Source organism: Desarmillaria tabescens (assembly GCF_030435595.1).
Source record: "Desarmillaria tabescens strain CCBAS 213 chromosome Unknown EV420scaffold_126, whole genome shotgun sequence".
Taxonomy (NCBI): Eukaryota; Fungi; Basidiomycota; class Agaricomycetes; order Agaricales; family Physalacriaceae; genus Desarmillaria; species Desarmillaria tabescens.
The window spans coordinates 7,534-34,605 of NW_026848425.1; the positions used below are offsets into that span (position 1 = coordinate 7,534).

Sequence of the window (27,072 nt, forward strand, 5' to 3'; positions counted from 1 at the left end):
TCCCTTCGCCCTTCTAAGTCTGTCCCATCCATCAGTGTTATTCTTGTGTGGCTTCCAATGTCTGGCACATATGTTTTCCAAAAAAGATTTTTTTTTCAGACCCATGTTTTTTGACTTGTCATATTGAAACAAAATATGAATATATTTACATGACTACATGGTTTGATTTTTTGGGCTTGCAGGGACAACCTTGCCTCACAAGCAGGACTATGCCAGTGGCTAACCATGTGGGCATGTTCACCCAGAGGTCGATGCAATGCTGTCACATGCGAGCACGTATATCAGCCTGATGTAGGGAATATGCACACTCACCCTCAGAGATGTCCTCTCATGCAGCATGTACCAACCAGGTCCTTCCTTCCGACACAAAAAAAGCCTTCACCTGTTTCATCTCCTCCTCCAATTGAATCACCTCCTCATGCCAGCAATGAGCGTGTGCCCTTGTCTTGCACCATTCAATTCTCAAGGCTACACATCATTGTAATCAGATCAATCAAAACAACAATGAAAGTCACTTACCCTCCATGGTCTCTTTGGCATCAGTGTCATGTTGATACACCTGCCAGATCCAGCTCATTGCATGCCATCCCTCTGTTTCCCCTGGTAAAATCTCTTCCAGAGGACAGACATCTGTAGCACTCAGCTCCCGCAGCTGGCAGTCCCATCCCGGCTTTCCACCATCAATTGCACCTGCTAGAACCACGAGATCGCCACAAAGTTTCTGATATCTGGTTGCAGCTTCATCAATGTTATGGATGACATTGGAGATGGTGGATCTGGCTCGTGTGCTCATCATTTGTCCAGTGACATGTTTGTCCTTGAATTTGTAGAGATGGGAATGATAGATCAGTAGTCGGCACATAGTCATCAAGCATTCATAGGCCTCCACCTCTTGCAGTCGGAATTCAAAATCCATGAGCTTTTGTCTCTGGCGAAGGCGTCCCAAGCAAGCACTCAGGAGAAAGAGCAGCATTGCAACAGCATCAAGAGCTTCCTCCAAAGACACCTTCAGTCGCTGTTTACTTCATCAAGCCTTCTTCTGTCTCCCTTGTCTCACCATTTCTGCTTCTGCACTCAGGGCCTCAGCCTGAGACCTAACAAGCAGTTGTGCTTTGTTCCACTCAGCTCACCACACTGCAATGCCAGGCATATATACCTGCTGGACCTCAAACCACATATCCATATGGTGTCATAGTCTGTTCAGACCTTCTGTGACTTTGGCCTGGTCATGATCCATCGAATGAGCCCCCAGAGCTGCATAAGCTAATTTGAGACGTCGTCTACAGGGAAGCTCATCATCAGCTGATTATCAAGTGAGATTTACGTGCACACTCACTGATCGGATTCCAACTCAACACCTTGCAGGATCATTGTGCTTGGCCTGACTTCATGGTGCACCACAAAGATATCCTCACTATTTTCCTTAGTGAAATCTGTGCTCTCAGCCATGTCCTCATTCACTTCCTGGGCTCCCTTGTTGTGCTCCTGGATCTCGTGGTGAAGAGGCTGGCTGTGGGCACCTGTGGAATAGTGAGCGGGCTAAAAGGCGAACCTCAAAAACCCACACACACACTCACACAACTACACAAACTACAAACACCCTCATAAGTTCTAGGAGGAGCAATTATTTCTAATATGATCTGACTATACTTCAATATCCTGAAGAGTTTCTCTTATTCTCAGTGCTCTTAGCGAAGCTAAGCTTTCTCTAATGAATTCCTAAGTCTAGGAACTTTTTACAGGAAGGTTGTTCACTGGTGCTGGTGCAACGCAACCTTCAAGGCAGATTTGAGTTATAATACACAAGGAACACTGATCCCGACAGAAACAGAGGCAATACACGCTGAAACTTTAGTGAGCTCGCTAAAAGAACACCACAGGCAAGCACTGACTTAGCCCGCTCGCTACACAACTGTATGTAGGGGTTCTCCAACTAACTCCAGCAGGTTATCTCGACTCAAGAACACTTCAGAAGCGCTCAGAAACAGATTCAGAAACGGAACTTTGAACAGAACTGACATGGAACAGACTGAAACAGAACAGAACACAGATTTCCACTTCAACACATTCTCTGAACAGACTTATCACACTTAACAGAACAGAAACAGCATCACTGATTTGTATTCACTCTGACTAAGTTCTCAAAAGTCTTATCAAAAGGGTATCTCGTATTTCTCTGAGTGAGCTCGCTAATTCTATGCAAAGCTCAAAGTCACAAACTGATCCTTTGTTACAGTACTGCCTTCAACATGTGCACAGGAACTTGGGGGCTTGAAACTTGGCCTCTACCTACTGTAACCAGCCTACTTATACTACAGGGGAATTAGAATTACAAACGTCGTGCAGTACCCAGACTCCTACATGCATAGCATGTTGCCACCGCAGCCTTACTGAGCATCCGAGTCAGACTTCCCAGTTTTAGTCTCATCTCTATAGTGAGCTCGCTAAACACGTGCCAAGAGGTGCTCTCCTGACACCCACGGGCTTGTTCTCTAGCGACTGACAGGTCTAGGTGCATGGAACTATCAGTCCTGGCATATGTCGTTCAAGACTTCTTTTCTTGGATTCACAGAAGCTTCTCATAGACATGGCAACAAGTGAGTCTTCGAACAATGGGACTCAGAACAATGGAACGTGGGCTCGCAGACTTTGGCCAAAGCCCATTGCCCAAGCTCGTGCCGGTGATATCTGTCATCTCACTTAAGGATTTCCCCAGATTTTCAGGTATGACATATCACACTTAGTGAGCGCGCTAAGTACTCTCAGTGTCAGTGCAATCTTCAAGGTTTTATCTAGCTCCTGCGAGCGTGCTTGTAAGTTAGAGCCTAAGGCATTGGGTATATGGTTTGGCCTTCTCATCATGCATGCCCATCAGGTACAGTGCTGTGACTAAGTCCTGTTTAGAATCCCATTGCTTCTTATGCCATAAGTTATATTCCATATCATTGCGCTGCATAGCATTAGTGTCAACATGTAGTTTTAGTCCACTCACTCACTATATCTCAGTATGCATGTAAAACACTTTAGATTGCAAAATTACACATGTAAATAGGCTGCAGTCGCAACAGTGGGCAGCAATCTTTGCTATTTTTGTGGCTTCCTCTTAGGCAAGGGTAAGACAGACTTTGGAAGTTGTCAGTTCTACACATGGTGATAAGAATCTTCAACCCAAAAATAAACCTAGAGATATGTACGAGTGACAGTGGTTTCAAACGGATTGACAGCATTGACTGGATCCCACTCCCATGCCTCAATAGCCTCACTCCAACGTTGAACATCTTGCTCAGGTAGAGATGCAGTGAACTCGGCATAGACAGCGCTATGCAAGATTCTGGCTGGGATGGCCTTCAGGATCCCTTTCAACAGAGTGGAGCCTGCCAAATGAATATAAGAAGTGGTGATCTGAACAGAGACGTCAAGACCTACCCATCAACACTGACTTCCTATAATTGTAGTTGCTGATATGGTTGTCCAGGGTGTCAAGATATTCTCCCAGTCCCATAACCTTCAAACTGGTGGCAAGCTGGTTCAGTCTACTCCAGCCACATTCAGGGGCCTCTCCATCAGTCAGCCCTACATAGGGTGTCTTGTTGAAGGAATACTTCACGTGGCAGCTGGGTATATAGGCTGGGAGATGAAACTTCAGAATTAGATAGATGAAATCGCCAGGGTCTTGATGTGGTGTCATCAAAGATGGATAGATTGCAATTTGTTCCCACAGTTTTTTAGACCACTGGCAATTGATATCGTATGAAACCACAATGCACTGCAGTGTTGACTGTTGCATTCGGGGGCAAAATATATAATCCATCTGGACTTGTCTTTTGGTCTCATTCAGTCTCAGTCGGCAACATAGATAAACTGGACTCACTCTTCACCATGGTCAAGTATTGTCACTGCTCCAGGTCCCTTCGCATCATGCCGAGCACAATCCACCATTGCAACCCTGCTCATTGCCAAGCCAGCACCATGTTTGGAAGTCACCAGTTTGATGGCCTGGTGGTCTCTACAATCACTAGGGTCATATGGTATGCACTTGCTGTATTCTGCAACATGCTTCCTAAAGCTTTCCTGCACAACAACAAAACCAGCTCCATTGACAAGGCTCAGATCTCGTGCTGTGTTTGAGACTACAAATTGGACAAGTCAAAAGTTGGCATTGATAGTGAGGAAGAGACTGTATTTCCATCTAAAAGGGTGATCAGGAGCACATCCACGTCAATACATTCAGTATTCACTTACAGATTCATGGTATCATTTTCCCAACCCTCCTCCAGGTTAATCCCAGACCAAGGACAAGCCAGGCATTTCACTGCCAATGATCCCACTGGAATCGGCAGCTTCCCAGGTGTCAAGCCTTTCAAATCATGTGGAGATTTGTCTAGCATACACTTGAGGAGCTTCAGATAGCACTATTCACGAACCATCCTCATGAATGCCTGGAACCGACTCTGCAAACACCAGTCAGGAAACTGAAACGCTGATGAACCTATAGACTCCCGTGGGCGGAAACACAAAACCTAGGTGTGGTATGTGCTAACAGACACGGAATCTGAAGGATGGTTCTAGCAAGTCTAGTCGGGGCACCTCTGTGCGGTGACTAAAGCCTCCTAAGTTTGGAAAGATAAAGAAATTTCTCTACTAGTAGCGTAGAGGACGGTAGCGAACTATAAAATTCGCAGGAAGGGAAGTAATTGGGAAAGGGATCCTAGAAGAGGCCCTAAAATGAATCAGTAAATGTACAGGGACTATACCTTGTTCCTGTTGCAACTCTAGCTGCGAGCACAACGAATAAGAGCTCTAAAGAGACTGTCCAAGTTCTAGCTGCGAACTCAGAGGCTGTAGCGAATTATTAAACTCATGTGGTAAGGTTGAATCAAAGTGATGAGGATCGGTCTGATACTCGACGAGACTTTCTCTGGCTGCAAGAAAGAGAAGGTGTTGATGGGAGGGATGAAAATGCTGTCTCCTAGCTGCGGAAGCAAGTGAATTTGTTTGCGAAGCAAAGCAATAAAAGAGTTTCCTAGTGGCAGGACTCCTAATTACTTTGCGTAGAAGAGAGGGATGGGTTGTAAGCACAAGTAACCGTTAAAGGTTCACCGTTGCTTAGAGAAATAAGGTTCGAGACGAAGTTCTAGCAGCAAAAATGTCTTTATTGCACTACTTCAAGGGTGTATGTTGTATGGTGTAGGTGTTAGGGATCGAAGGTAAGCGTAGAGAATAATCTGGGGTCTCCCTTGATTCCCCTATACATTTCTAAACTCGCGAACTTAAATACTCGCTACACTGGCTAAATAAGCTACCTTACTCTAGCACTACTATTATTATAGCATAGATTATTCAAGTACTTACTTAGCAAAGGTTGGTAAGTATGCACAGTTACTGCGCCTAAGGCTATACTAATGTTACCAAGAGTCTTCACTAATCAGCTTTCCAATACTTTTGATGATTAACTCTCTATGGCTGCGGCTGACTTGCCGTAGTTCTAACTACGTGACGCGTTTTGTAAGGCCGCACGTGGATAATTCATGACCGCAGGGATGTTTCACATGTGGTGGCAGTGCTAGTTCTAGACTGCGAGGCACAAAGTCCATGGGGAGAAGGGAAGGATCGATAGGGCCGATGCCAATGACATCATATGCGAATCACTAACTTCGCATGCTGAACACCAATTGACTTGGTTTAAATTGCATCTTGCTTGCAATCATTGAATTAGGGAAAGTCCGCTATAGGGACAAAGGTGATAAATTGTAGGTTGTGTCCGCGATTCCAGAGCGCACAGAGCCTAGAGGCTCATCAACGCAAAGCCAAAGGCATGACTTACTGGAGGTTGACATGTTCCTGTGTTGTCTGTGAGCTGGACAAGGGTGTGATAGAACTCGTACCCAGACACTTTCGATATAAATGACAGCAGGTGGAATACTTCCAGTGTTTGAAATGTCGTCACCATTCGGGACCAGAGGAGTTGTCACCAACAAGGGAGAGATTGCATACAATCGCAGTAGTCGACATGTATGGTTTGAATTCCTTTGAGATCCAGAACATGCAATTGGCCACAAAGTGGAGTGGGACAGCAAGTGTCCGGGTCATGACCCAAGGCCATCATCAGACCCAGTGCTCCAAGTGTGGTCCTCTTGAAGAAAGTTCCAGTCCATTCCTAATTACTGTGAGAATGCACATCATAAAAGTGGATAAAGGAATACCTGAATTCTATGCAGTGGATTGCCATAGTGTCGGCAGACCATACACTCGTCGCAGTACATGAAACATTCATTGCAGGAGGCACATCAGTAGAGGGTGACTTCCACTGCAGGAGTTTGACACTGAGCACATGAGAACCCAAACTGCCTAGGGTGTTCATCCTGAAACATCTCTTCGAGAAACTCTCATGTGAGTGGCAACCAATCCTGGAAGTGAGGATCATCCTGAGATATAGATTAGGAGGGCACAGCATGAGAGAGACGACCATACCCAGTGGACTTCTGCATCCTCAGTCGATGCCCTGGGATCCATTGCTTGATCCTCTTTCTCTCAGTCAGAGTCACTGTTTTCCTCTTCGAGTGTAGGATCATTGAGCCATGACAGATCTACTCCTGAAAATTCCTCGAGAACAGGATCATGCAATGCAGAACAAGCTTTGGATGGACTGGGAGGCACTTTGTGATAGGTAGTCATCGTTTGAAGCCTTGAGTGGCTGGTTGCATTGACATTATAATCTGTATGTCGTAGCCGCACAGGACATGGTGCAGTCACAGTTTCCTCAAGCTGATCTTCTGAGAATGAAACATTGGCCAAAATTCATGGTCGTTTGATTTTTCACATGTTTGGGAGCATAAAGGATGGTTTAGCTAAGCCTAATGACCTGACAGACCAAACACCACCAAACCAAAATGAGCAGCACAAAAGTACTTAGATATAATTGTAGGACCTAGAAAACATGTAGTAGTACTACTAGTCCTCATAAATGGTAGTAATCCCAGCCACTGTCATACTGGTAATAGGAACTTGGGCATCCAGCTCATCATACCCTGTAGCAGTAACCCATGCATCAACATCGATTCACTCCCACTCTGCAGGATTGACATCACTTCCTGATGGCAACACTGCTCACCAGTACAACAGCCTCGTCTTGGCTCTCATCTTTAACTTCAACCCGACTTTCTTCGCTTTCTTCTCTTGTTTGCCATCAGTCAAGAGGATATCATGGCCATCGTCCTCCCAAGCCAGAAGTGAAGTCGAATGGCTAACCTGAGAAGAGAGAGCACTTGCATCGTCATCATCATTGTTGCCTGATAAGGACTGATCTGCCGAATCCTCGCTAGTACTGGATGATGCTGAATCGTCGCTGACAGACTCCAGGATACTGCACATGAACTTATACATCGCAAGCTCATTTTTGGCGATTTGGCCACCCATAAGATCCAGCCTGGTCTCGATCCACTAAGACCAACAGTCAGTTGGATGCTAACATCAAGGTGGGATGACCATGCACTCGGTAGCACTCTTGTATGCTGGCTTGGTATTCCTTCACCCAGTGATTCATAACAGTTTCTGGGTACAATCACACCCATATGTCCATAAACCACTCCCAGAATTCGTCGGTCTCCTCATGCTCAATGGCATGCACATAGATGTCAAAGTGCTCTTTTAAGGTTTTTGCATAGAGCAGCTGAATAGCGCTTGAGGGATCCGTTTCTACACAGAGCAAAAGTGAGGATTGGTCGTATGTTTGGAAAGATATAACACCAGACATACCAGACGTGGTGGCAGACCCCAGACATTCTTGTCATTGTCATCGTCCATTGCAGTGAGAGGGAGGATAAGGGACCAACGCTTCAAAGCGGGGAGTTGGGAGACATTTGGGAAGCTCGTGGTTGCCATATATGGTCTGATGAGTTCTCCAATCTATGAGAAGGCTCAGAGAAGCCAAAGAGGGACATGTGGTAATGCTTGCTGCATTGAATGATCTGCAGCATTAGCGAGATCTATTCTTCAGTGAAATTTCAGGAGGGATTCGTGTGAGGTGTGTGTGCAAGAAAATGAGATGATGGTAAGAAAGGAAGAAAAAAGCGCAAGCATGTTGGGATATATCATATGGGCTTTGACATTACAGTAAATCAGGTAACTATAGCCAAGGAGGACATGGAGTAAGGCAAAATCCTACATCTGTTGGTATGCTAGTGTACCCTCATTGAACGCCGTCCTGAGCTCACTGATGCCAGATAGTGCTGAGCATAGGAGGTCCTGCAAGAGGTTGACCACTTCTTGAACTTGGCTACACAACTTCTCAGCAACCTTCCACAAGTCGGTACATCCCATTCGCCGATATATGCTAGTGCTGATAACATTGATACGAGTTTGCATTCTATTGAATGGCTCAAGGGCTTCCAATATCACTGCGCTCGGGTCGGTGACATGAGCCTCACAGGCATGCAAGCATACAGCAGCGGCTAGCATGGCCGGAGGTTGGTTGTTGAGATGTTGAGTCAGCCGCACCTGGTTTTTCTCAATGCTAGCTTTCCAATCATCCAGCATGGCTGTTTTCACAACAGATCTGGATAAATGAGTCAGGCATTAATACAGTAATCATGACTGAGTAATGCACAGGTAAGCAGCTGAGGGACAATGAGGTTGACATGGCTCCTTGGGAGTGACATGGCAGTGAGGTCATTCATGGTTATCTGAGGACAAAGGTGCATAGCATCTGCATGCTTTCCTGCAGACTACCTCGTGATTTCTGTGGAAGCAAAGCACATCAAGTTCAGTCATCTGTGGTTGATGGGGTAATCATATCTTTCATAGCATCCCTGCTGCACCAAGGCATGAGCACCAGCTTTTTCATCTGCTGTGTGGTACTTGCATGGACAACCCTGTGGCTGATGGGAAGGTAGGGCAGGTGAGGTGGTGTTTGGTGTATCCACAGTGTCAGGTACTGTGATGCTGGCAATCTCGGTAGTAGCAGTGACGAGGTCAGGATCTGTCATGGTCAGCAGTGAAGGGAAAATTACATGCTGAGCGAAGATGCCATGGCTGGTTTGCAGGGTCCAACCATAGTGGTTTCCACTGATATTAATTATATATTGAGTTTGGAGGACCTCTGGAACAGAATTTAGCTGCATAAATATCATCATCTGACCTTTAGCATCCCTAACGAACAATTAGTTGCAGAGGGAGGACCTGCGAAGATGTGAGATGAGGGTCAACAAGATAGAGCAAGCACTCATATAGCGATCACTAGTGGTAATCATCATCCATTCGTCTAATGACTTTATACTGATTTAAATTTGTTTGGGCAGTTGGACGGGATCATCTTCATGTACCATTGCCCAACTCATATGCAACGTTTTCAGGCTCATTTTGCACTGGTCCTAGGATTCCAATCTAAGATTTTCTCATAAATAAGACCTGGGGAGGGTAGATTTTGGGTGTCAGAGAGGGTCTGACCAGGATTTGCTGGGCACGTTGTTCAGTCGGCTGCTGAGATTGGGTCACTAAGTTCATTGGTAGGTGCGGTTGGCCCGTCTTTGGAGATTTTGATTGGATGACTACAAATAAGAGTGTAGATACTACAAGCAGGACAGATAGAATACATGATGGGGGTTATGAGTATGGTAGATAGTCATCGCTCCCACAGAACTCCAGGCCCTCTCTACGGCTTCACCATCAGTGTCTCCGTGAGGGTACAGGTAACTACCATAGTATCCATGCTTGTGCGTATGTGTAAAGTGGTGCATCTTGATTCGGAAGTTGGTGTCAAGAGTACTAAGGAGTGAGCACTCAAACAGGGGGTACTGCGGTCTGTATTCAGCATCAGGGGCATGAATGACGCTGTGTCACTGGCAGGTACTCACATTTTGTACAATTGCATAGAGGGGTGATGCCACTGGACCATAGCAAGGGCAGCAGCTCTAAAAAGACATTAGTATATTGACCATGTGGCATGCGGTAATTCACAACTTACAAGTCATTTTCATCAACGTTGACAATACGTGCCATGGCAAATGATTGTGCTTGGGAGTCAATGGGAGTTTTCCCATGGTTTATATTCTTATTTGATTCTTATACGGTAGTTTCTGAACTTCTGAGCTGCAACTGTACAGTTTCAATCCAAGCCACCAGATACTTTGGCCATAACTTTGGCTGTGCTGCTAATACCTTGGACTGAATGTGTGCTGTGGAAGCATTTCATTTAGTTCATATTGTAAGCTGCAGAGGTATTTTTTTTGGTGTGACTGGTATTCCACAGCACTGCAGCAGTTTTTTAAAGGTATAATCACAGTATATATTTTGGGTGGCTAGCTAAATCTAACTATGATACTAGAGATATTTTTTTTTTGGCACAGTTTTATATCAGAATATCACAACAAACAAGTCAATAACAGCACGAAAGGAAAGCAGATGGGAACATGAGATGAGAGCTAAGATAAGTCCAAGAAAAAAAGTGGCGACCTCAAAGAACACAGACTTTGCCCTGGCTGAGTGCCATCTGGAATGCCTCCTTGGCCTCTGCATGCGTCTTATACTTGCGATGGCATGCATGTGCAACACCAGACACCAAGGGCTGAATGACTTCCCTGTGATGTCTGTCAGTTAGATTCAAACAGCAAAGAGACTGACATACCAATTGAAGAATATATCAACCTCATGGCCCGCAGTAACGACATACCATGCTTCACTGGACTGCCCAACAGTGGGATTGAATGCACCACAGTGTGAACAATGGAAGCCAGAGTGGACTTGCACTGGTGGCTGTTGGGTAGGAGGGACATGAGAGGATGACAACCATCTGCCTGGCTGCATAGATGGCAGGAGGGGGATTCTAGTGAATGGATGCAACACCACACCAGGCATGTTGGAGGAAGCACCGGAGGTTACTAGTAGGAATGAGAATTAGTATCACTCTGCACTAACAGGCATAATTGGGAGACTTACCTGGAGCTTGGGCAAGGGAGGGACTGGTGACAGTGGAACCAGCGACGGCTCCCTGAGTTGACTCAGCAACAGGAGCAGGAGCCGGTTCACCCTCTGGCTCTCCAGGAGCAGAGGTGGATGCAGGGGTGGATGTGCTGGCATTGTTGGCTGAAGAAAAGTCAGTCAAGGTGGTAATGCAGGTGAAAAAAAGACTGACTGTTCAAATTAAGCACATTAAGCACCTCTAAAAGCGCCACCAGGGCCTGAGGAGTAAGGTTAGGCTGCGATTGCTGGGGCATTTTCAGGGTCGAGTGATGGTATCAATCAAGGGATGAAAAGCTCCCATAAGATGATTACTGCCTTTTAAATAGCCTCCACAGTAATTTGCTAGTATTTGTAGCGAAATTAAGATTCAAATGAACGAGCATAGTCCTGGCTTCTCAGCTGGTGCATCAGCAGCAGAGAACCCACTGGTCAACTGTACAGTTGCTGTGGCTTTTCCCCCTACATGGAGGTATAGCATCACTGTTCTTACAGTAATTTCAAAGACGGATGGTGATTTCAAAGACAGTAATTATGTTATTGGTTATTTTAAAAGCTTCTGCTGATGTTCTTTTTTAGATGGCAACACTAGGCTTGCCTGCATCACTGCCACCACCAGGTCCCACTGCATCGCCGCCACCAGTCCCTGTCGAGCAGAAGAAACCTGGGCCGAAACCTTGGGCGACACCTGAGCAGTGGACATTTCTAGAGGGGGGAGTGCCTGAATATCATACCACCCAGTCAGCCAAAGGGAAGAATGCGGCAATTGCTAGTTTCATAAAAGACTTTATGCCCAGATTTTGGCTTGAGTTTCCGCTGGAGGGTGCCAGATCTAAGAATGGTGATATCAAGGTTAGTCGAATTACCTTGTTTACTGTGACCGGCTTGACAGACTTGAAGCTAGCATGTGAGAGAATGGTTTCAAAACCACAGGTCTGCCAAAAAGGTCAAGAATGCTGCTCGCATTGCTGGCATCTTTGTGAAGCCCAGGACTCACGCGTTAAAGGTGGAAGAGGTGTATTCATGCAATTACTATGTCGATCGTGTCAAACTGCTGGTGGATCAGAGGAAAGTTGGTATTAGCAGTCGAGGTGAGGTACTTAAATTGATTAAAGATATGACCAAAGAGGTGTTTGAGGTGGAGAGCGAGGTGATTCGGAACCAGGTGTTGGAATGGACAAAGGAGCAGGTTCCATTGTCAGTCATGGAGGATGGTCCCATCACTCCAGAAATGTTTGCTGCATATGTTTGACATCCTATCACCCACATATTTTGTCTAAATAAGAATTATAGTGCGATTGCTGCAGCTCCTGATCAAATAAAGACTTTTATGATGGCACTCTCTAAAGCGACAGGGTGCGCAATGATGATGATATTTGGAGGACCTGACCCTTGGGAAAACGGCAAGATCTCAACATATGGGTATGTCTGTGGCTTACACAACTAGTTCTTGCAAGCATTGCTGATGTAGAATTCAGTTTTCATGCAGGAGAGGATGAGCATGGAAGAACCTTTGGCCAGGTCTTTCCTAAGTTCAAGGAGACATATCTAATGCTGTTTACAAGGTTCCTTCAGCAGGTGTATCATACATGATTACATAAATGAGCCTGGCATTAATTGACACTGCCATGACAGCCACAGATGTCTGTTTGGCCTGAGCTCTTCAAACAGATGGTGACTTGGCAGGCCCATCTCAGTCAGTCAAAGATGCTGTAGATGTTGAGATGGATGTTGGGGAGACCAGGCAGCAAAAGCTAGACGAAGAGAAGATCATGGAGAATGCAGAACCAGATGACGACATCGACAAAGAGAGCCATGATACTGGTAATAACATTGATGTCAGTGTCCCAGCTGGCAAAGAACTCAGTGCTTCCGATTCACTGCTTTCACTGTCACCATCGTCACCTGTACCATCCACTGAAGTCAAGGCCCAGCCTCCTTCACAAGTTACAATGCCCAATTCTCACATCAATGGAGACGACTCTCACCAAGCCAGTGAGGAGGAGAAAATTGAAGAAGAGAACTGTGCTCGCTCTGCGGAACCACTAGACAAAGTTCCCTCAGACAAACAGCCATCAGAGACGAGGACATCAGAACCTGCCACTGCTGCTTCTATTCAGACTGAACTCGAAGAACCCCAGCCAACTGGCACGAAAACTTGTAAGTGCCAAGGCACCTGGGTCAAGGATGGTCTTACAGTGACACAGGCCAAAAGGGTTCATTCAGGCCCAGCACCAAAGGAAATTCTTATGCTTGCTGAGTGTGCAGAGCTTGAGGGAGGGACAATAGCTGTACCCAAGGTTCCTAAACGTAGAGCCAGGAAGACATAGCTAGTTGAACATAATGTAGTGTTGTGTAATAGATGAAGTTGGTCTTGAAAATCTGAGTGTGATTCCCTCGGACTTATTAAGCAGTTAGAAGTTTGGTGTAACAGTGGCTACTCATGATGACTGAAGAGCAGTGTTGCCAAGTTCAAAGTCTTTGGATTGGGGTGAGTGAGAGTGAACGCTGATTCGAGGCGACTGCCAAGGCAGAAGCAAAATTGGGCAGGACTTTTTTAAGAAATGTTTTCACAATGAAGACATGAGAATGAGAATATGAACCAGGGAATGCGAATGGGGATCAGGGAAAACCTCCAAAAACATATCAAGGCTAGGGAGGGGAGGGCATGACATGCAAAGGATTTAAAAATAGTGCTCACACTGAAGGGTAGCATGAGATTTGCAGTAGGGGATGACATGACAGGTGAGGGAGCCCATAAATAGTGCTAATGTTCGATAGTAGTGATGGATTCTATATTTACCAGGTAAGGAACAGCTTCAGGAGAAAAACAGACTAAAAATACCTGATCTAGGGGTAACATCTAAAATTATCAGACTGAAATCAGGTATGGATCATGGACAAACATTAACGGTATAATCTATTCCATCAAATGATTCATGCAGACTATTTTTGGTCTGCATAGCAAGCACAGGAGTGTGGGGGAGCGCCACAAGAGCCCAAGCATGCCCAACCCGATGCTGGCCTCACTGCTGGTCTCAATTAATTAGATGTTGACTTGTTACGGTTTATTCTTTTCTTTTTCTTTTCTTACGTATTCACGCTTACTCTATGTTGCGATTCTGATTGGACATTCTCACAGTACTATTTTTAGTCTACGTGACATGTATTTAAGTAGAGCCTCAGCTGGTTTAAACCCCAGCTTCGGCTAAGGTTTAATCTACCTAACATCGGACTCCGTTCTTCGCGACTATCTAAGTTCGCTCCTGACTCCGTTCTTCGCCTTTGACCTCCCAGTGTATCGTCCACCGAAGTGCGAGTGGCGATCCTTGGTTGATCTAAGTCGATTAGAGTTAGTGGCTAACATTTAGCCGAAGCTCGACCAAACTTGCTCAACGTCACTTCCGAGAAAGAGCGTTGCCCAAGTTATTCTACAGACAATTCCCTCCCGCTTGGCCAGAGAGGTCACCACCGTGCGTTCGAAAGGACAACCTCGTGGTTGTTAGTGTACCGTGGGTGGACCAACGGAAAAGCACCTTTTCCAAAATTCAGCCGATACACTTCCTTGTCGCAGTAGTCCTTTGGATTACACCCTTCGACTTACTGCTTCAGGCTGCCGTCATCGCCTGGATAATTCCCTACATTATCAACGACCCTATCTTTGCAGTTCTAGTAACTGTTCTCCTTACCCTTGCCCTCGTCCGAGTTTGTATCGCCGCACCACTTCTAGCAGGACTGCTAGTCGCCTTGTACGGCGCATACGTACCTCTTGTCTGAGGCACCACGAACCTCCTCAATCTATCCCTGAAGTTAGCTTCACTGTTAGCGGTCGTACTGCTAACCCTGACTGACCCTTCCTTTGACAACGACGACTCACCGTTGATGACCGGTTCCAACTACGAAACCGACCTCAACCTGATCATCGCCACCCTCGCCGCTCTCACTATTCTCGCTCTAACCGTCGCATGGTCCATCCTTACCGCCGGCCCTCTCAAAAGATAAGCCCACAGACTGATGCCCTTATCCGACGCCATTCCTATAATCTCCACCGTTTTTATAACCTTTTTCTTGTTCACCTCCTTGTATTACGTCCAACGGTGCTGCCGCCAACAAAGACGAGTACGAGCACAACTCCCGTTCCATTACATACCGACAACGCCGGCCTATCCGCCGCCAATAATCTTCATCCCCGTGGCCTCGCAACAAACTCTTCACGATGGCCGACCCATCACACCCAGAGGACCTGGAGGGTCCCTTTACACATCGTCGCGATCCAACTCGGGATCCTCAGAATCGAGCACCGACTCCTACAGAAGCGCTACCGAGTCAGACGACTCCGTCGACATCACCGATACCCGGGGGGTACTCCTCCACCGAGGAGACTCGCCCTTACCAGGCCTCTTCGACGTCTCTCCAGTCGAAGGCGAGTCAAGCACCGACGGAGCCTGAAGACAAGGCACCAGGCATCTGGTCACGGGCGAAGAAAGCCCTGATACCGAGTTCGAAGGCGACGAGCTCACCGACCTCGAGAGAATCCGACTCGAAAACCTCCTCGGTGACCTCTACCCGAATGAGGAGGAAGATGCCACCTATACCGGAGACAACTGGAGCGGGCGCTCCCAGAATAGGTGGACTGACGCAGAGTGGGGAAGTGAGAAGAGAAGATATGGAAAAGGGAAAGCCCGAGATGACCTCGAAGAAGATCCCGGAGAGCTTAGCCTCGGAGCCTCCGCGGCTACCACCCGTCCAATTGACCCACACTTTGTTCCAGAGTCCTGGCCAGTCCATAGGGGACCACCAGTCGCCTGGTACCCCCACTCCAGTTGGGTCTACGCAGACCCAGGGGAAGAAACTGTTGTGGCCGGAGACTCGACCGAGTCAGAGTCCGACCAGGTCTCTGAAAGGACCGAGACCCCTCCGCTCACTCCCTCCGTCTCTGCGCACGAGCCGACGAATGGGGAGCTTTGGAACGAATACCCCGACTATGACTCCGAGGAACTTGGAACAATTACCGTTTCCGAGCGACTCGCCGGAGTCTCCAACTGGGAGCCGTCGGTCCCGTCGAGAGCCTTCGCTGACCCCGTCCCTCTCTCTCAGCATCCGTGGCCGCTCCTTTATCACACGTACGTCAAGTCCCTCCGAGTCCCTCGAGCTGCCAGGCAATCCCCAGAAATCGAGGCCAGAATGGAGCGAGGAAGAGCGCATGATGCACGCATCCGCAGAGCAGAAGAGGATGCCCTCCAAGGACCCGGAGGATGGTGGGACCTACCCCTCGAACCCGACGCCACCAACGCCGAGGTCGACAATAGGATACGTGCCGCCGCCGTCCGATATACCGGAGCCACCCGTCGAGCAGGCACCGATTTGGAGGCCCGAAGAAGAGCCTGGAATTCCTACCAGGCCGAAATCAGTGACCCCAACTCCGACATCGGGCGATGGAGGAGGAACCGAGAGATCGACCGCCTCGCCCGAGAGAGGCAGGCGGCAGAGGATGCCAAGCCGCCCCCCGAATCAGGCCCTCGAACCGACAGTGATGGCGGCGATAAAGGCGGTTCTTCTTAATGGACCAGTCCCGAGGCCTGCCATCTTCGACCTCCTCCCGTGGCATGGCCTCTACGAAATCATGATGGAGGATATGGAAAAGGACCCGCAATGGTTGTTTATGGAAGCAGGGGAGGATTATCGACACGCCAAACGAATGGGCGATGTCTACCTCATGAAAAATATCTTGGACGTGGAAACCTGGCATCGGGCGGCTCACGTATGGAACGAAGTCCACCCGGGAGACAGGCGTCCAGGGTGTGAACTGTACCGAAGGCCTCAACCCATGCCGAATCCCCTAGAGCAGGAGGATTTCTTTGGCCCTGGCCCCTTTGCGGGAGCAGGGGGAGACGATGATGATGACTATGCGGATGCGGGTGCAGGGCCCTCACGAACGGATAAAGGAAAAGAATCCATGGTCCCGCCAATGCCCCCGTCAAAACCACCGCGATATCCGGATCCCGTGGGATACCCGCCTCCAGGAGAAAACCGAAATCTGCGGTCACTTTCGCGACCACCCAAGCCGCCAGCACCTCCCCACGTCCCGTCGCCACCGGACCCAATTCCTCCATGGCAACTGGCACCCGGAGCGGTGAACAATCCCTGGAATGACGTCAAACCCAAGCTGGTGACCCAGCCCGAGTACTTCACCGGGGTTTCTTCGGACATCACGCGGTTCCTGCATCACTGTGAGGTATACTTTGCTGTATTCCCCATGTACTACACGATGAACGACCAGGGGCATAACCCCTATCGTATCACGTTCGCACAGGGGTATCTACGAGGGGACGCCCAGCAGTGGTGGGTCGATCAGTACTATCGGTATCGAGACCCGCAGGGTCATTGGAGATTCCCCACCTGGGCAGAGTTCTCCGACGACCTCACGCGCGAATTCCGCGAGGTAGCAGAATTAACGATATGGAAGGCCGAGTGGAAGAAGATCCGTCAATCGGACTTCAAATCCGCAGTAGAGTTCTTCGCAAAGTTCGAACGGCTGGCGCACAAGTGCGAGGAGTTCGGGGACGAGAAGCAGATGTTCGAAGCAGTCGAAGCGGCGATAAGGCCGACGGTGCATAATACGGTTATGCATGGGGACAACGAGCGCCCCACAACCTACGCAGAATGGAAGGCGCGCGTCTTGAGGATAGACGCCAACTACCGATACGGAGTGGCCCAGGGGTTGGGCAGTAAGTCCTCCTCGAACCAAAGCGGTTCGGGTCGAGGCAATCAATCAGCACAGAAGGGAGGCGGACAAGGATCCAGTGGCGATAAGAAGGACGCCACGGGAACGACCTATGGGGGTGCTGGGCAGCCGATGGAGATAGACAAGTTGCGAAGCAACAAGCGGTGCTTCAAATGCGGAAATACCGGGTGGAGCCGGGACCATAAATGCCCGACGGACAAGTCCAAGTGGCTTCCCATCAAACTCCCACCTCGTAAAAAGCCCAACATCCAGCGCCTACGACAACTACTCGCCGAGGCCGAGAAGGAAGAGTTGGGAAAGGACACGAAGGTTGAGGAGGTCAAGGACGAGGAGAAGTCGTCAAAAGACCAGCCGGCGTCGAAATAAGCGATTCGACGGCATCGGCAAAGGACTTAGTTTCTATTGGTGCATGCTCATGTACTTCTAGTCGGACTTATACTACGTATGTAGGTACCCCGTATGATCAATATACCAATGTTTTCGCCACGTTACCTATAGAAGAAACTAAGGATGAAGAATCGCAAACCGCCAACGGCGTAGGAGGGGATTTCCGCCACTCCGCGCAGCCTGCGCTCAGTACTGAACCCCTAGGGGCTGTCCGAGCTCAGGAACCCCCGGCTCACCACACAGGGAAAGCCCCTCGAGGGCGGAGCCCCCTAGGTCGAGTCTCGACTGCACCCTTGACGAAGGGAGGTCACCCCGGAGTGGGAGAAAGGTCGACAACCCAGCCTGCTGGGCCTGCGTCCTCATTTGTGGGGCCGTCTGTTCTAGCAGGATGCGTCGGAAAAGCAGCTGAGGCGGTGAATTCAGACGACCACCCTCACCCAGTAGCCCTTACATCGGCAAACAGTGAGGACCTTTCGAACGAGCCAATATGTGTGCCCCCGCGAAGGGTTACCTGAAGTACCACCGGGTCCAGGAAGAGCCGTAAGCATAGAACCGACGTGGAGGTTACAACGCCACGCACAAGTGCCCATGGCCAGGGCCGAACACAGGGCAGCGAGCCCTCCTCCACCACCTCGATTACCAAAGGTGCCCAAGTGCCGCCTCGGGACCTTTCTCGTCCCGGTGACCAAATGCCACTTCGAGGGAAGACCCCTTCGGTCTCATTGGAAGAGGTAGAAGATGAAGAAGCCCACCTACGGTCCGACATCCCGGTCGCACCTCCAAAGCAGGCGCCTTCCCCCGCGTTCTCACTCTCCGTGACCCCTGCCAATAAGAAGATCATCGCGGAAATGTACTACAAGCCGCATGGCATCCTATGGACTCGCCGGGCGCTACGTATTGCACCAGGGGACGCAGCGGCTCGAGCCGTCCTCAACGGGTGGATCCATCCCCGACGTCGGGGAGAGGTCACCGACAAGTTGTGCCATCAGCTAGAGGAGCAGACAGAGACGGCCACCCAGGCCAGGGAAAGGTGGCAGTGGATGGAGGACTTGCAGAAACCACCCATGTACATACGGGGAAGGAAGGGGCGTAACGTCTCCATAAAAGTACAATTAGAGACGCTTGACACCAGGGAGACACACAGCGTGAGCGCCCTAGTTGACAGTGGGGCCACCGGTAGTTCGATCGACCGCACTTGGGCCCAGGCCCATAACCTCAACCTAAAGAAAGCGGCCCGACCCGTCCCGGTCTATAATGCCGACGGCACTCGCAACAAAGGAGGGGATATCACCGAATATGCCGAAGTGCGGTTACGCATAGGAGACCACGTGGAACGGATCGAACTAGCCGTAGTCGATCTAGGCACCACCCCTCTATTCCTAGGGCACGACTGGTTGCAACGTCATAACCCGCTCATTGACTGGGACACCGGAGCAGTTACCTTGGCCCGATGCACGTGCAGGAAAATCCCCTTTTCCCTCCCCGACACCGACCCCTCGGCGCGCTGGGACGAGTACGAGGAAGGGGATACCATTCTGGTAATAGATTTTGAAGAAGCCTTCCACGTACGAGCCATGGGGACCAGGGCCAATGAGCTGGCAGCCCAAGCAAATGCCAAAAAGATCGCCAAGTCCTTTGAAGAGATAGTACCTGAAGAGTATCAAGAGTTCAAGGATATCTTCGATAAAGAAAACTTCGACGAATTGCCCCCTCGAAAACCATGGGATCATGCCATCGAGTTGATCCCCAATGCTAACGCCAACTTAGACTGTAAAGTCTACCCTCTCAACCACGCCGAACAGGAGGAGTTAGACAAGTTCCTCGACGAGAACTTGTCTACCGGCTGAATTCAGCCCTCGAAGTCCCCTATGGCTTCACCATTTTTCTTTGTCAAAAAGAAAGATGGCAGATTGCGCCCGGTCCAAGACTACCGCAAACTAAACGAGATGACCATCAAGAACCGTTATCCGTTACCGCTCATCGGGGAGTTGATGGACAGGCTGAAAAAGGCCAAGTACTTCACTAAGCTGGACGTACGTTGGGGTTACAACAACGTGAGGATTAAACAAGGAGACGAGTGGAAAGCCGCTTTTCGCACCAACCGAGGACTCTACGAACCCTTGGTTATGTTCTTTGGACTCACCAATTCCCCCGCGACTTTCCAATGGATGATGAATGACATCTTTAAAGACCTCATAGCGGCGGGAGAGGTATCAGTGTACTTGGATGACATCCTCATCGCCTCCAAAACCAAAGCGGAGCATCGACATATCGTGCGAAGGGTACTCCAGATTCTTCGTGAGAACCGACTCTTCCTCAAGGCGGAGAAGTGCGAGTTCGAGGTGGAAGAGACGGAATACCTAGGGGTGATTATCAGCGAAGGGAAGATCCGTATGGACCCGGTGAAGATTGCAGGGCTTCTGGACTGGCCAGTCCCCCGCCGGAAACAAGAGCTGCAGTCCTTCTTAGGATTTTGCAACTTCTACCGACGCTTTATCCGGGACTATAGCAAGCACGTCAAGCCGCTAACAGCCCTCACTGGGAAACAAGAATGGCAGTGGGGAGAGGCTCAACAGAAGGCATTTGACAAGCTTAAAGAGTTGTTCCGTGAGGACGTGGTACTAGCCATCCCCCTGGACCAAGGACGGTTTAGAGTGGAGGCAGACTCCAGCAAAGGAGCGGTAGGGGCGGTACTTTCCCACTGGCAAGATGAGAAGTGGCGACCGGTGGCCTTCCTCTCCAAAGCGCTCTCCGTCACCGAACGTAATTATGAGATCTACGACAAGGAGCTCCTGGCCATCATGATCGCCCTCGAAGAATGGCGCCAATACCTCATGGGAGCAAGAGAAGATTTCGAGATCTGGACGGACCATTCCAATCTCCAGTACTTCCGCAAACCCCAGAAGCTCAACCGACGACAAGCTCGGTGGGTGACAGAACTAGCGGAGTACCAGTTCACGCTGCATCACAAACCCGGGGCCCAAAATCGTAAAGCAGATCTCTTGTCAAGAAGGGCAGACCACGACCAGGGCAAGGAAGACAATCGGGACGTCGTGGTCCTAAAGGCTGAGCACTTTAGGGCCCTGGTGATGCCAACCGCGGAGGAATTGCACGAAAGGATCAGGGTTGCTACACATGATCCCCGCCATTGGGACAGGGGAATCTCTGATTCCCTTAATCATGAAAAGGAAGTTTCACACGAGCAGGGCCTGTTATGGTACGATGGGCGCATTTATGTACCGGTGGATCGGGACCTACGAGGACAGATCATTGCTCTCAAGCACAATCATATCACGGCAGGGCACCCAGGGATTGAGAAGACCAAGGAACTGGTACTTCGCGATTACTGGTGGCCATGCATGTGAAGAGATGTAGAGACCTATGTGAAGGGCTGTGAAGTCTGCCAACGAACCAAGGCAGACCGCCATCCTAGGAAGGCCCCCCTTCATCCAAATGAAGTACCGGTACGACCTTGGACCCACATCTCCGTCGATATGATCACCAAACTCCCGAACTCCAAAGGGTTCAACTCAATCCTTGTCATAGTAGACCGCTTCTCTAAAGCAATTATCCCCATCGCCTGCACGGAAGAGCTTACCTCCCTCGGCTTTGCCAAAATCTTGAGGGATTACGTCTATGTACCCTATGGCGTTATGCCCGAGAAGGTGATTTCTGACCGGGGATCGGTATTCGTTTCCAAGTTCATGAAGGAATTTTATCGACTCCTTCACGTGGAAGGAAACCCCTCCACGGCGTACCACCCTCAGACAGACGGGCAAACTGAGAGGGTCAATCAAGAGATCGAAAAGTACCTCAGGATGTTCGTCAACGGGAGACAGGATGACTGGAGCGAGTGGCTCCCGCTGGCCGCTTTCACGCATAATAATCGTCAACACTCATCGACAGGATATTCCCCATACAAGGTCATCTTCGGAAGGGATGGGGAGGTCATCAAAAAACCCCAACGAGTGACCGCAGTGCCGGCGGCAGGACGAATGGTAGAGGAAATCGAAAAAGCACAAGACGAGGCAAAGAAGTCATTGGAGAAAGCGGCGGAGTCGATGAAGAAAGCCTATGACAAACACAAGGCGGCCGCAATTCAATACCAGGTTGGAGACAAAGTATGGCTCGATGCAACCAATCTTCATCTCCCGCGTCCGACCAAGAAACTGGGTGATCGACGGGTTGGCCCCTTCGCTATTATAGCTAAAAAGGGAGCCTCTGCGTATGAATTAAAGCTGCCGACGGGCTGGAAAATCCATAACCGCTTCAACGAGTCTTTGCTGACCCCTTACATCGCCCCCTCATTTTCCAACCAACCACGTCCCGAAAGGCCACCACCAGAATTGATCGAGGACGAGGAAGAGTATGAGATCGAGGAGATAGTGGAACAAAGGGACAAAACAGTTGGGCGTGGACGCCATCGGCGAACGATAACCGAATACCTCGTAAGGTGGAAAGGTTATCCGATGGAGGAGAATTCGTGGGTGAAGCGGTCGAACATGGCCAATGCAGAAGAGCTAGTCAACGAATACGAGGCTCGTATCCAACGAATTCAATGGGAGGTCGACAAATATGGAAAGACGGTCGGGAGAGATACGAAAATACCCCCTAATGCTGGGATGGTATATCATGATCCAGACACCCCTTGCATAACCGATATCGAAACCGTTTACTCCTCCGAGTGTACCAACCCCAGGCACTCGGACACCCAAGAGGATTCTTATCCCTCTTCAGTCTCTTCGTATTATAATCGACTTGAAGTCACTGAGGCTCAAGCAGAGGGGACAAATGAACACGAAGAGGAGTCCGAAACCAACATCAAATGTCTCCAGCGTGTACACGAAAACTGGGACTTCGACTCAGACAACGACGACGATGACGCTTTATCCTTCTACAGTGAATCTGCACAGAGCGGAGAGGAGAGCGTAGGCTCATTCGGGACGAATGAGTCTTAGAGAGGGGGTAATGTTACGGTTTATTCTTTTCTTTTTCTTTTCTTACGTATTCATGCTTACTCTATGTTGCGATTCTGATCGGACATTCTCACAGTACTATTTTTAGTCTACGTGACATGTATTTAAGTAGAGCCTCAGCTGGTTTAAACCCCAGCTTCGGCTAAGGTTTAATCTACCTAACATCGAACTCCGTTCTTCGCCTTTGACCTCCCAGTGTATCGTCCACCGAAGTGCGAGTGGCGATCCTTGGTTGATCTAAGTCGATTAGAGTTAGTGGCTAACATGACTACAATGGGAGGGTTTGATACATTAAGGCATGCTCTGCTGCCGCAGTCCTTTAATTGATTGTAAAGGGATTAATGCCTGTGTGCTCTGCGATTACTGTCTCTGAGCCTGCAGGCATATCTGAATCATAGAAGAAATGGTGCTCATCCCATGGAAAGGACACCTAGTGAGGGTACCTCCTCCTGAGAGAAATCTCTCAACACATAACTTGCAGTTCTGTATTCTGCACCTGGAGACAATGAGTGGGCATAAAATGCAGAATCCAACCTATATTCTTGCTTGTTGACTTGGGTGGTAGGCTTTGTGCTCATTATGTCTAGCACTGGGAAGCTAATGATTTGATCAGACAATTGACATCAAGGAAAGAATGCTGGTGATGACTTATCGAGGTGCAAGCACCTATAGCTGCTACTTTGATGCATCAAACACCATTAGTTGACAGTTAATTGTGATACATCAGGAGTGTCAGTTTACATCCAGCCTATATACAGTAATTCCATCAGGATGACAAAGTGGCTTAGTAAGCTTCTCAATCTGTGTCAATGATGGCATCATTAGAAAAGAGGGCAATTCCGGGAATTGAACCCAGGACCTCAAAAATAAATCCAATAATATCATATGAATTTTTCAAGCAAGCATGCTAAGCACTACACCATACTAGTATTATATATATATGTCTTTTCATCTCTATATATACTCTTCCTCCCTTTTATGACCTCATATTGATACCCTCCCTTTGCTCCACTCTGGTGCGCTCTTTTGCCTTTTTAGGCTCCCCAAATCAGCCCATCAATTTTCGCTGGATCCAGTGGCAGTGCCACATTTTTAATACCCAAAATAGGAGCTATTTTCCAGTCAAAACAGCTATTTGGGCTATTCTCAGGCTACTGGCTGGGCCAGGGGATGGCACTATAATCTGTATAGACATAAACAACATAAAATAGAGCCCTCTAATGATACATAGGAGCTCTGGATAGTGGGATAAAAGGGTAATATAATGAAAATCGCATAAATATTCACTTTTGGGGGCTGCTGCATGCATTGGATCAGCTGGAGGACTTTACCAATCGATTCCCTGACCTTGAAAACACCCCAGAAATAATGATATTACAGTTTAGGAGGAGCACATGTAATAAATCCTATTTCTGGGCTTCAGACCACTTCAGAATTTTGTCTATTGTGTTTATTGACCTAAATAACACTCAAATGACTCCACAGGACAAAGGAAACCATCAGAAATACATGATAAAAAGAGTAATAGGGGGATGGAGGAGACATATCTTATATTTCGCATTTCTAATAGTTAGGGAGGGTATTCTTGTTATATAACAGACTATATATATTGTACAATGGTGTGTACGAAGCCCTATGGATATCTGAAATGTATTGAATGAGATATGAGCAGATCATTCTGTAAAACAGAAGGAGCACATCCTATATTTTGATGTTCTGCTCATTCTATGGCCTGGGGATCATCAGACTCAGATTCCTTGACCCAAAAAACAGTAGGGCCACCTATCATCCATAGGAGCCATTTTACCCAGATAACACATACAGCCATATGTAGCTACAGGACAATATAAGTGACAAATGAGAGAACATCTTGTATTTCAGAGTTTGAACATCAAAATATAGGATGTGCTCCTCCTGTTTTACAGAATGATCTGCTCATATCTCATTCAATACATTTCAGATATCCATAGGGCTTCGTACACACCATTGTACAATATATATAGTCTGTTATATAACAAGAATACCCTCCCTAACTATTAGAAATGCGAAATATAAGATATGTCTCCTCCATCCCCCTATTACTCTTTTTATCATGTATTTCTGATGGTTTCCTTTGTCCTGTGGAGTCATTTGAGTGTTATTTAGGTCAATAAACACAATAGACAAAATTCTGAAGTGGTCTGAAGCCCAGAAATAGGATTTATTACATGTGCTCCTCCTAAACTGTAATATCATTATTTCTGGGGTGTTTTCAAGGTCAGGGAATCGATTGGTAAAGTCCTCCAGCTGATCCAATGCATGCAGCAGCCCCCAAAAGTGAATATTTATGCGATTTTCATTATATTACCCTTTTATCCCACTATCCAGAGCTCCTATGTATCATTAGAGGGCTCTATTTTATGTTGTTTATGTCTATACAGATTATAGTGCCATCCCCTGGCCCAGCCAGTAGCCTGAGAATAGCCCAAATAGCTGTTTTGACTGGAAAATAGCTCCTATTTTGGGTATTAAAAATGTGGCACTGCCACTGGATCCAGCGAAAATTGATGGGCTGATTTGGGGAGCCTAAAAAGGCAAAAGAGCGCACCAGAGTGGAGCAAAGGGAGGGTATCAATATGAGGTCATAAAAGGGAGGAAGAGTATATATAGAGATGAAAAGACATATATATATAATACTAGTATGGTGTAGTGCTTAGCATGCTTGCTTGAAAAATTCATATGATATTATTGGATTTATTTTTGAGGTCCTGGGTTCAATTCCCGGAATTGCCCTCTTTTCTAATGATGCCATCATTGACACAGATTGAGAAGCTTACTAAGCCACTTTGTCATCCTGATGGAATTACTGTATATAGGCTGGATGTAAACTGACACTCCTGATGTATCACAATTAATTGTCACCTAACACCTTTCAAACAGAAATCTAGCAGCCCAGGCTGGTGTAAGGATTTGTCCTTTTGATCTAGTACCTGCCTTGATGAGTACAGACATCACCTGCATAGCACCGATGCAGAGGACTACCATTCTTGGTCTGATAATCTCTTCATTTTGTAGGTTAGATGAGGGATTGACCCTTTGTGACCTTGATTCTTGGTTCCGAATCCAACGTTCATGACTGGGAAAACCAGCTTATGGAACTTTTTGACTACCAGAGTTTTCTTATCACAATGAAATTCCATAAAAACTTGTCTGGTGTACGAAGCTCATGTGGAGCGATGCTGGTGTCAGTATTGAAGTTTCTATGCATGAAAAGGGCGTGGGCTGAATTCTTCATGAATTAGCCAGAGATCGTCAGATGAAAGCCCATGTGCCAGATGTAATGGACACTGACGAAACCAAGCTCAGTTTCAAGATTGGCAAACTTACAGGCGACTCTCAAATGATGAAGCAACAGATTTCTCATAATCATGCCAGAAGAATGAGACACTGATGCATAAAAGCACTGACACCAGTCATACAAATCTTGTTTCAGCTAATCATTATTGATGAGCCTCACTTGCTTCATGATGAGGGTGGTCCAGTTCTGGAGCATCATTGCTTGAACAGTCTGCTGCTCTGCCCAATTATCAGAATATCACCACCTTCCTTCGTGTCAAAGAATCAAAAGGACTCTTCTACTTCAACACTTCTTATCAACCTTGCAGACTGCAGCAACAGTTTATTGGAGTCACAGAAAAGAAGGTGATCAAGCAGTACCAACTGATGAACAAAGTTTGCTACGAGAAGGTTGTCGACCAAGCTGGAACCCTGGTCTTTGTGCATCCATGGAAAGGGACAGCGAAAACGGTGTTGCGACTGCAGCCTATTTACGTGTGTAATTTTGCAATCTAAAGTGTTTTACATGCATACTGAGATATAGTGAGTGAGTGGACTAAAACTACATGTTGACACTAATGCTATGCAGCGCAATGATATGGAATATAACTTATGGCATAAGAAGCAATGGGATTCTAAACAGGACTTAGTCACAGCACTGTACCTGATGGGCATGCATGATGAGAAGGCCAAACC

General features: G+C 47.8%; 6 protein-coding genes across 6 annotated transcripts; 2 read left to right on the top strand and 4 right to left on the bottom strand.

Moving 5' to 3' along the window:
• Positions 1-328: 328 nt before the first annotated feature.
• EV420DRAFT_1652502 (uncharacterized protein) lies at positions 329-916 on the bottom strand (the record flags this gene model as incomplete). The annotated part of the gene is made up of 2 exons (XM_060478654.1): positions 329-468; positions 520-916. 2 exons carry the CDS (start codon positions 914-916, stop codon positions 329-331), a joined length of 537 nt encoding a protein of 178 aa, XP_060322271.1.
• Positions 917-3,180: 2,264 nt separating this feature from the next.
• On the bottom strand, positions 3,181-3,688 carry EV420DRAFT_1652503 (uncharacterized protein; the record flags this gene model as incomplete). Its single annotated transcript, XM_060478655.1, has 2 exons — positions 3,181-3,374; positions 3,427-3,688. The coding sequence occupies 2 exons, from the start codon at positions 3,686-3,688 to the stop codon at positions 3,181-3,183; spliced, it is 456 nt and encodes a 151-aa protein (XP_060322272.1).
• Positions 3,689-8,160: 4,472 nt separating this feature from the next.
• EV420DRAFT_1487497 (uncharacterized protein) lies at positions 8,161-9,996 on the bottom strand (the record flags this gene model as incomplete). The annotated part of the gene is made up of 8 exons (XM_060470530.1): positions 8,161-8,554; positions 8,857-9,113; positions 9,137-9,177; positions 9,321-9,381; positions 9,445-9,545; positions 9,662-9,798; positions 9,852-9,908; positions 9,962-9,996. 8 exons carry the CDS (start codon positions 9,994-9,996, stop codon positions 8,161-8,163), a joined length of 1,083 nt encoding a protein of 360 aa, XP_060322273.1.
• A 454-nt stretch (positions 9,997-10,450) lies between these two features.
• Positions 10,451-11,210, bottom strand: EV420DRAFT_1652507 (uncharacterized protein; the record flags this gene model as incomplete). The annotated part of the gene is made up of 4 exons (XM_060478656.1): positions 10,451-10,574; positions 10,622-10,874; positions 10,933-11,079; positions 11,129-11,210. 4 exons carry the CDS (start codon positions 11,208-11,210, stop codon positions 10,451-10,453), a joined length of 606 nt encoding a protein of 201 aa, XP_060322274.1.
• Positions 11,211-11,327: 117 nt separating this feature from the next.
• EV420DRAFT_1652508 (uncharacterized protein) lies at positions 11,328-13,283 on the top strand (the record flags this gene model as incomplete). The annotated part of the gene is made up of 8 exons (XM_060478657.1): positions 11,328-11,481; positions 11,546-11,805; positions 11,858-12,029; positions 12,069-12,186; positions 12,247-12,375; positions 12,432-12,531; positions 12,589-12,600; positions 12,651-13,283. The coding sequence occupies 8 exons, from the start codon at positions 11,328-11,330 to the stop codon at positions 13,281-13,283; spliced, it is 1,578 nt and encodes a 525-aa protein (XP_060322275.1).
• A 13,324-nt stretch (positions 13,284-26,607) lies between these two features.
• EV420DRAFT_1236895 (uncharacterized protein) lies at positions 26,608-26,862 on the top strand (the record flags this gene model as incomplete). The annotated part of the gene is made up of 1 exon (XM_060466593.1): positions 26,608-26,862. A coding segment is annotated over one exon (255 nt), but the record flags the coding sequence as incomplete, so codon positions are not given.
• Positions 26,863-27,072: the final 210 nt, after the last annotated feature.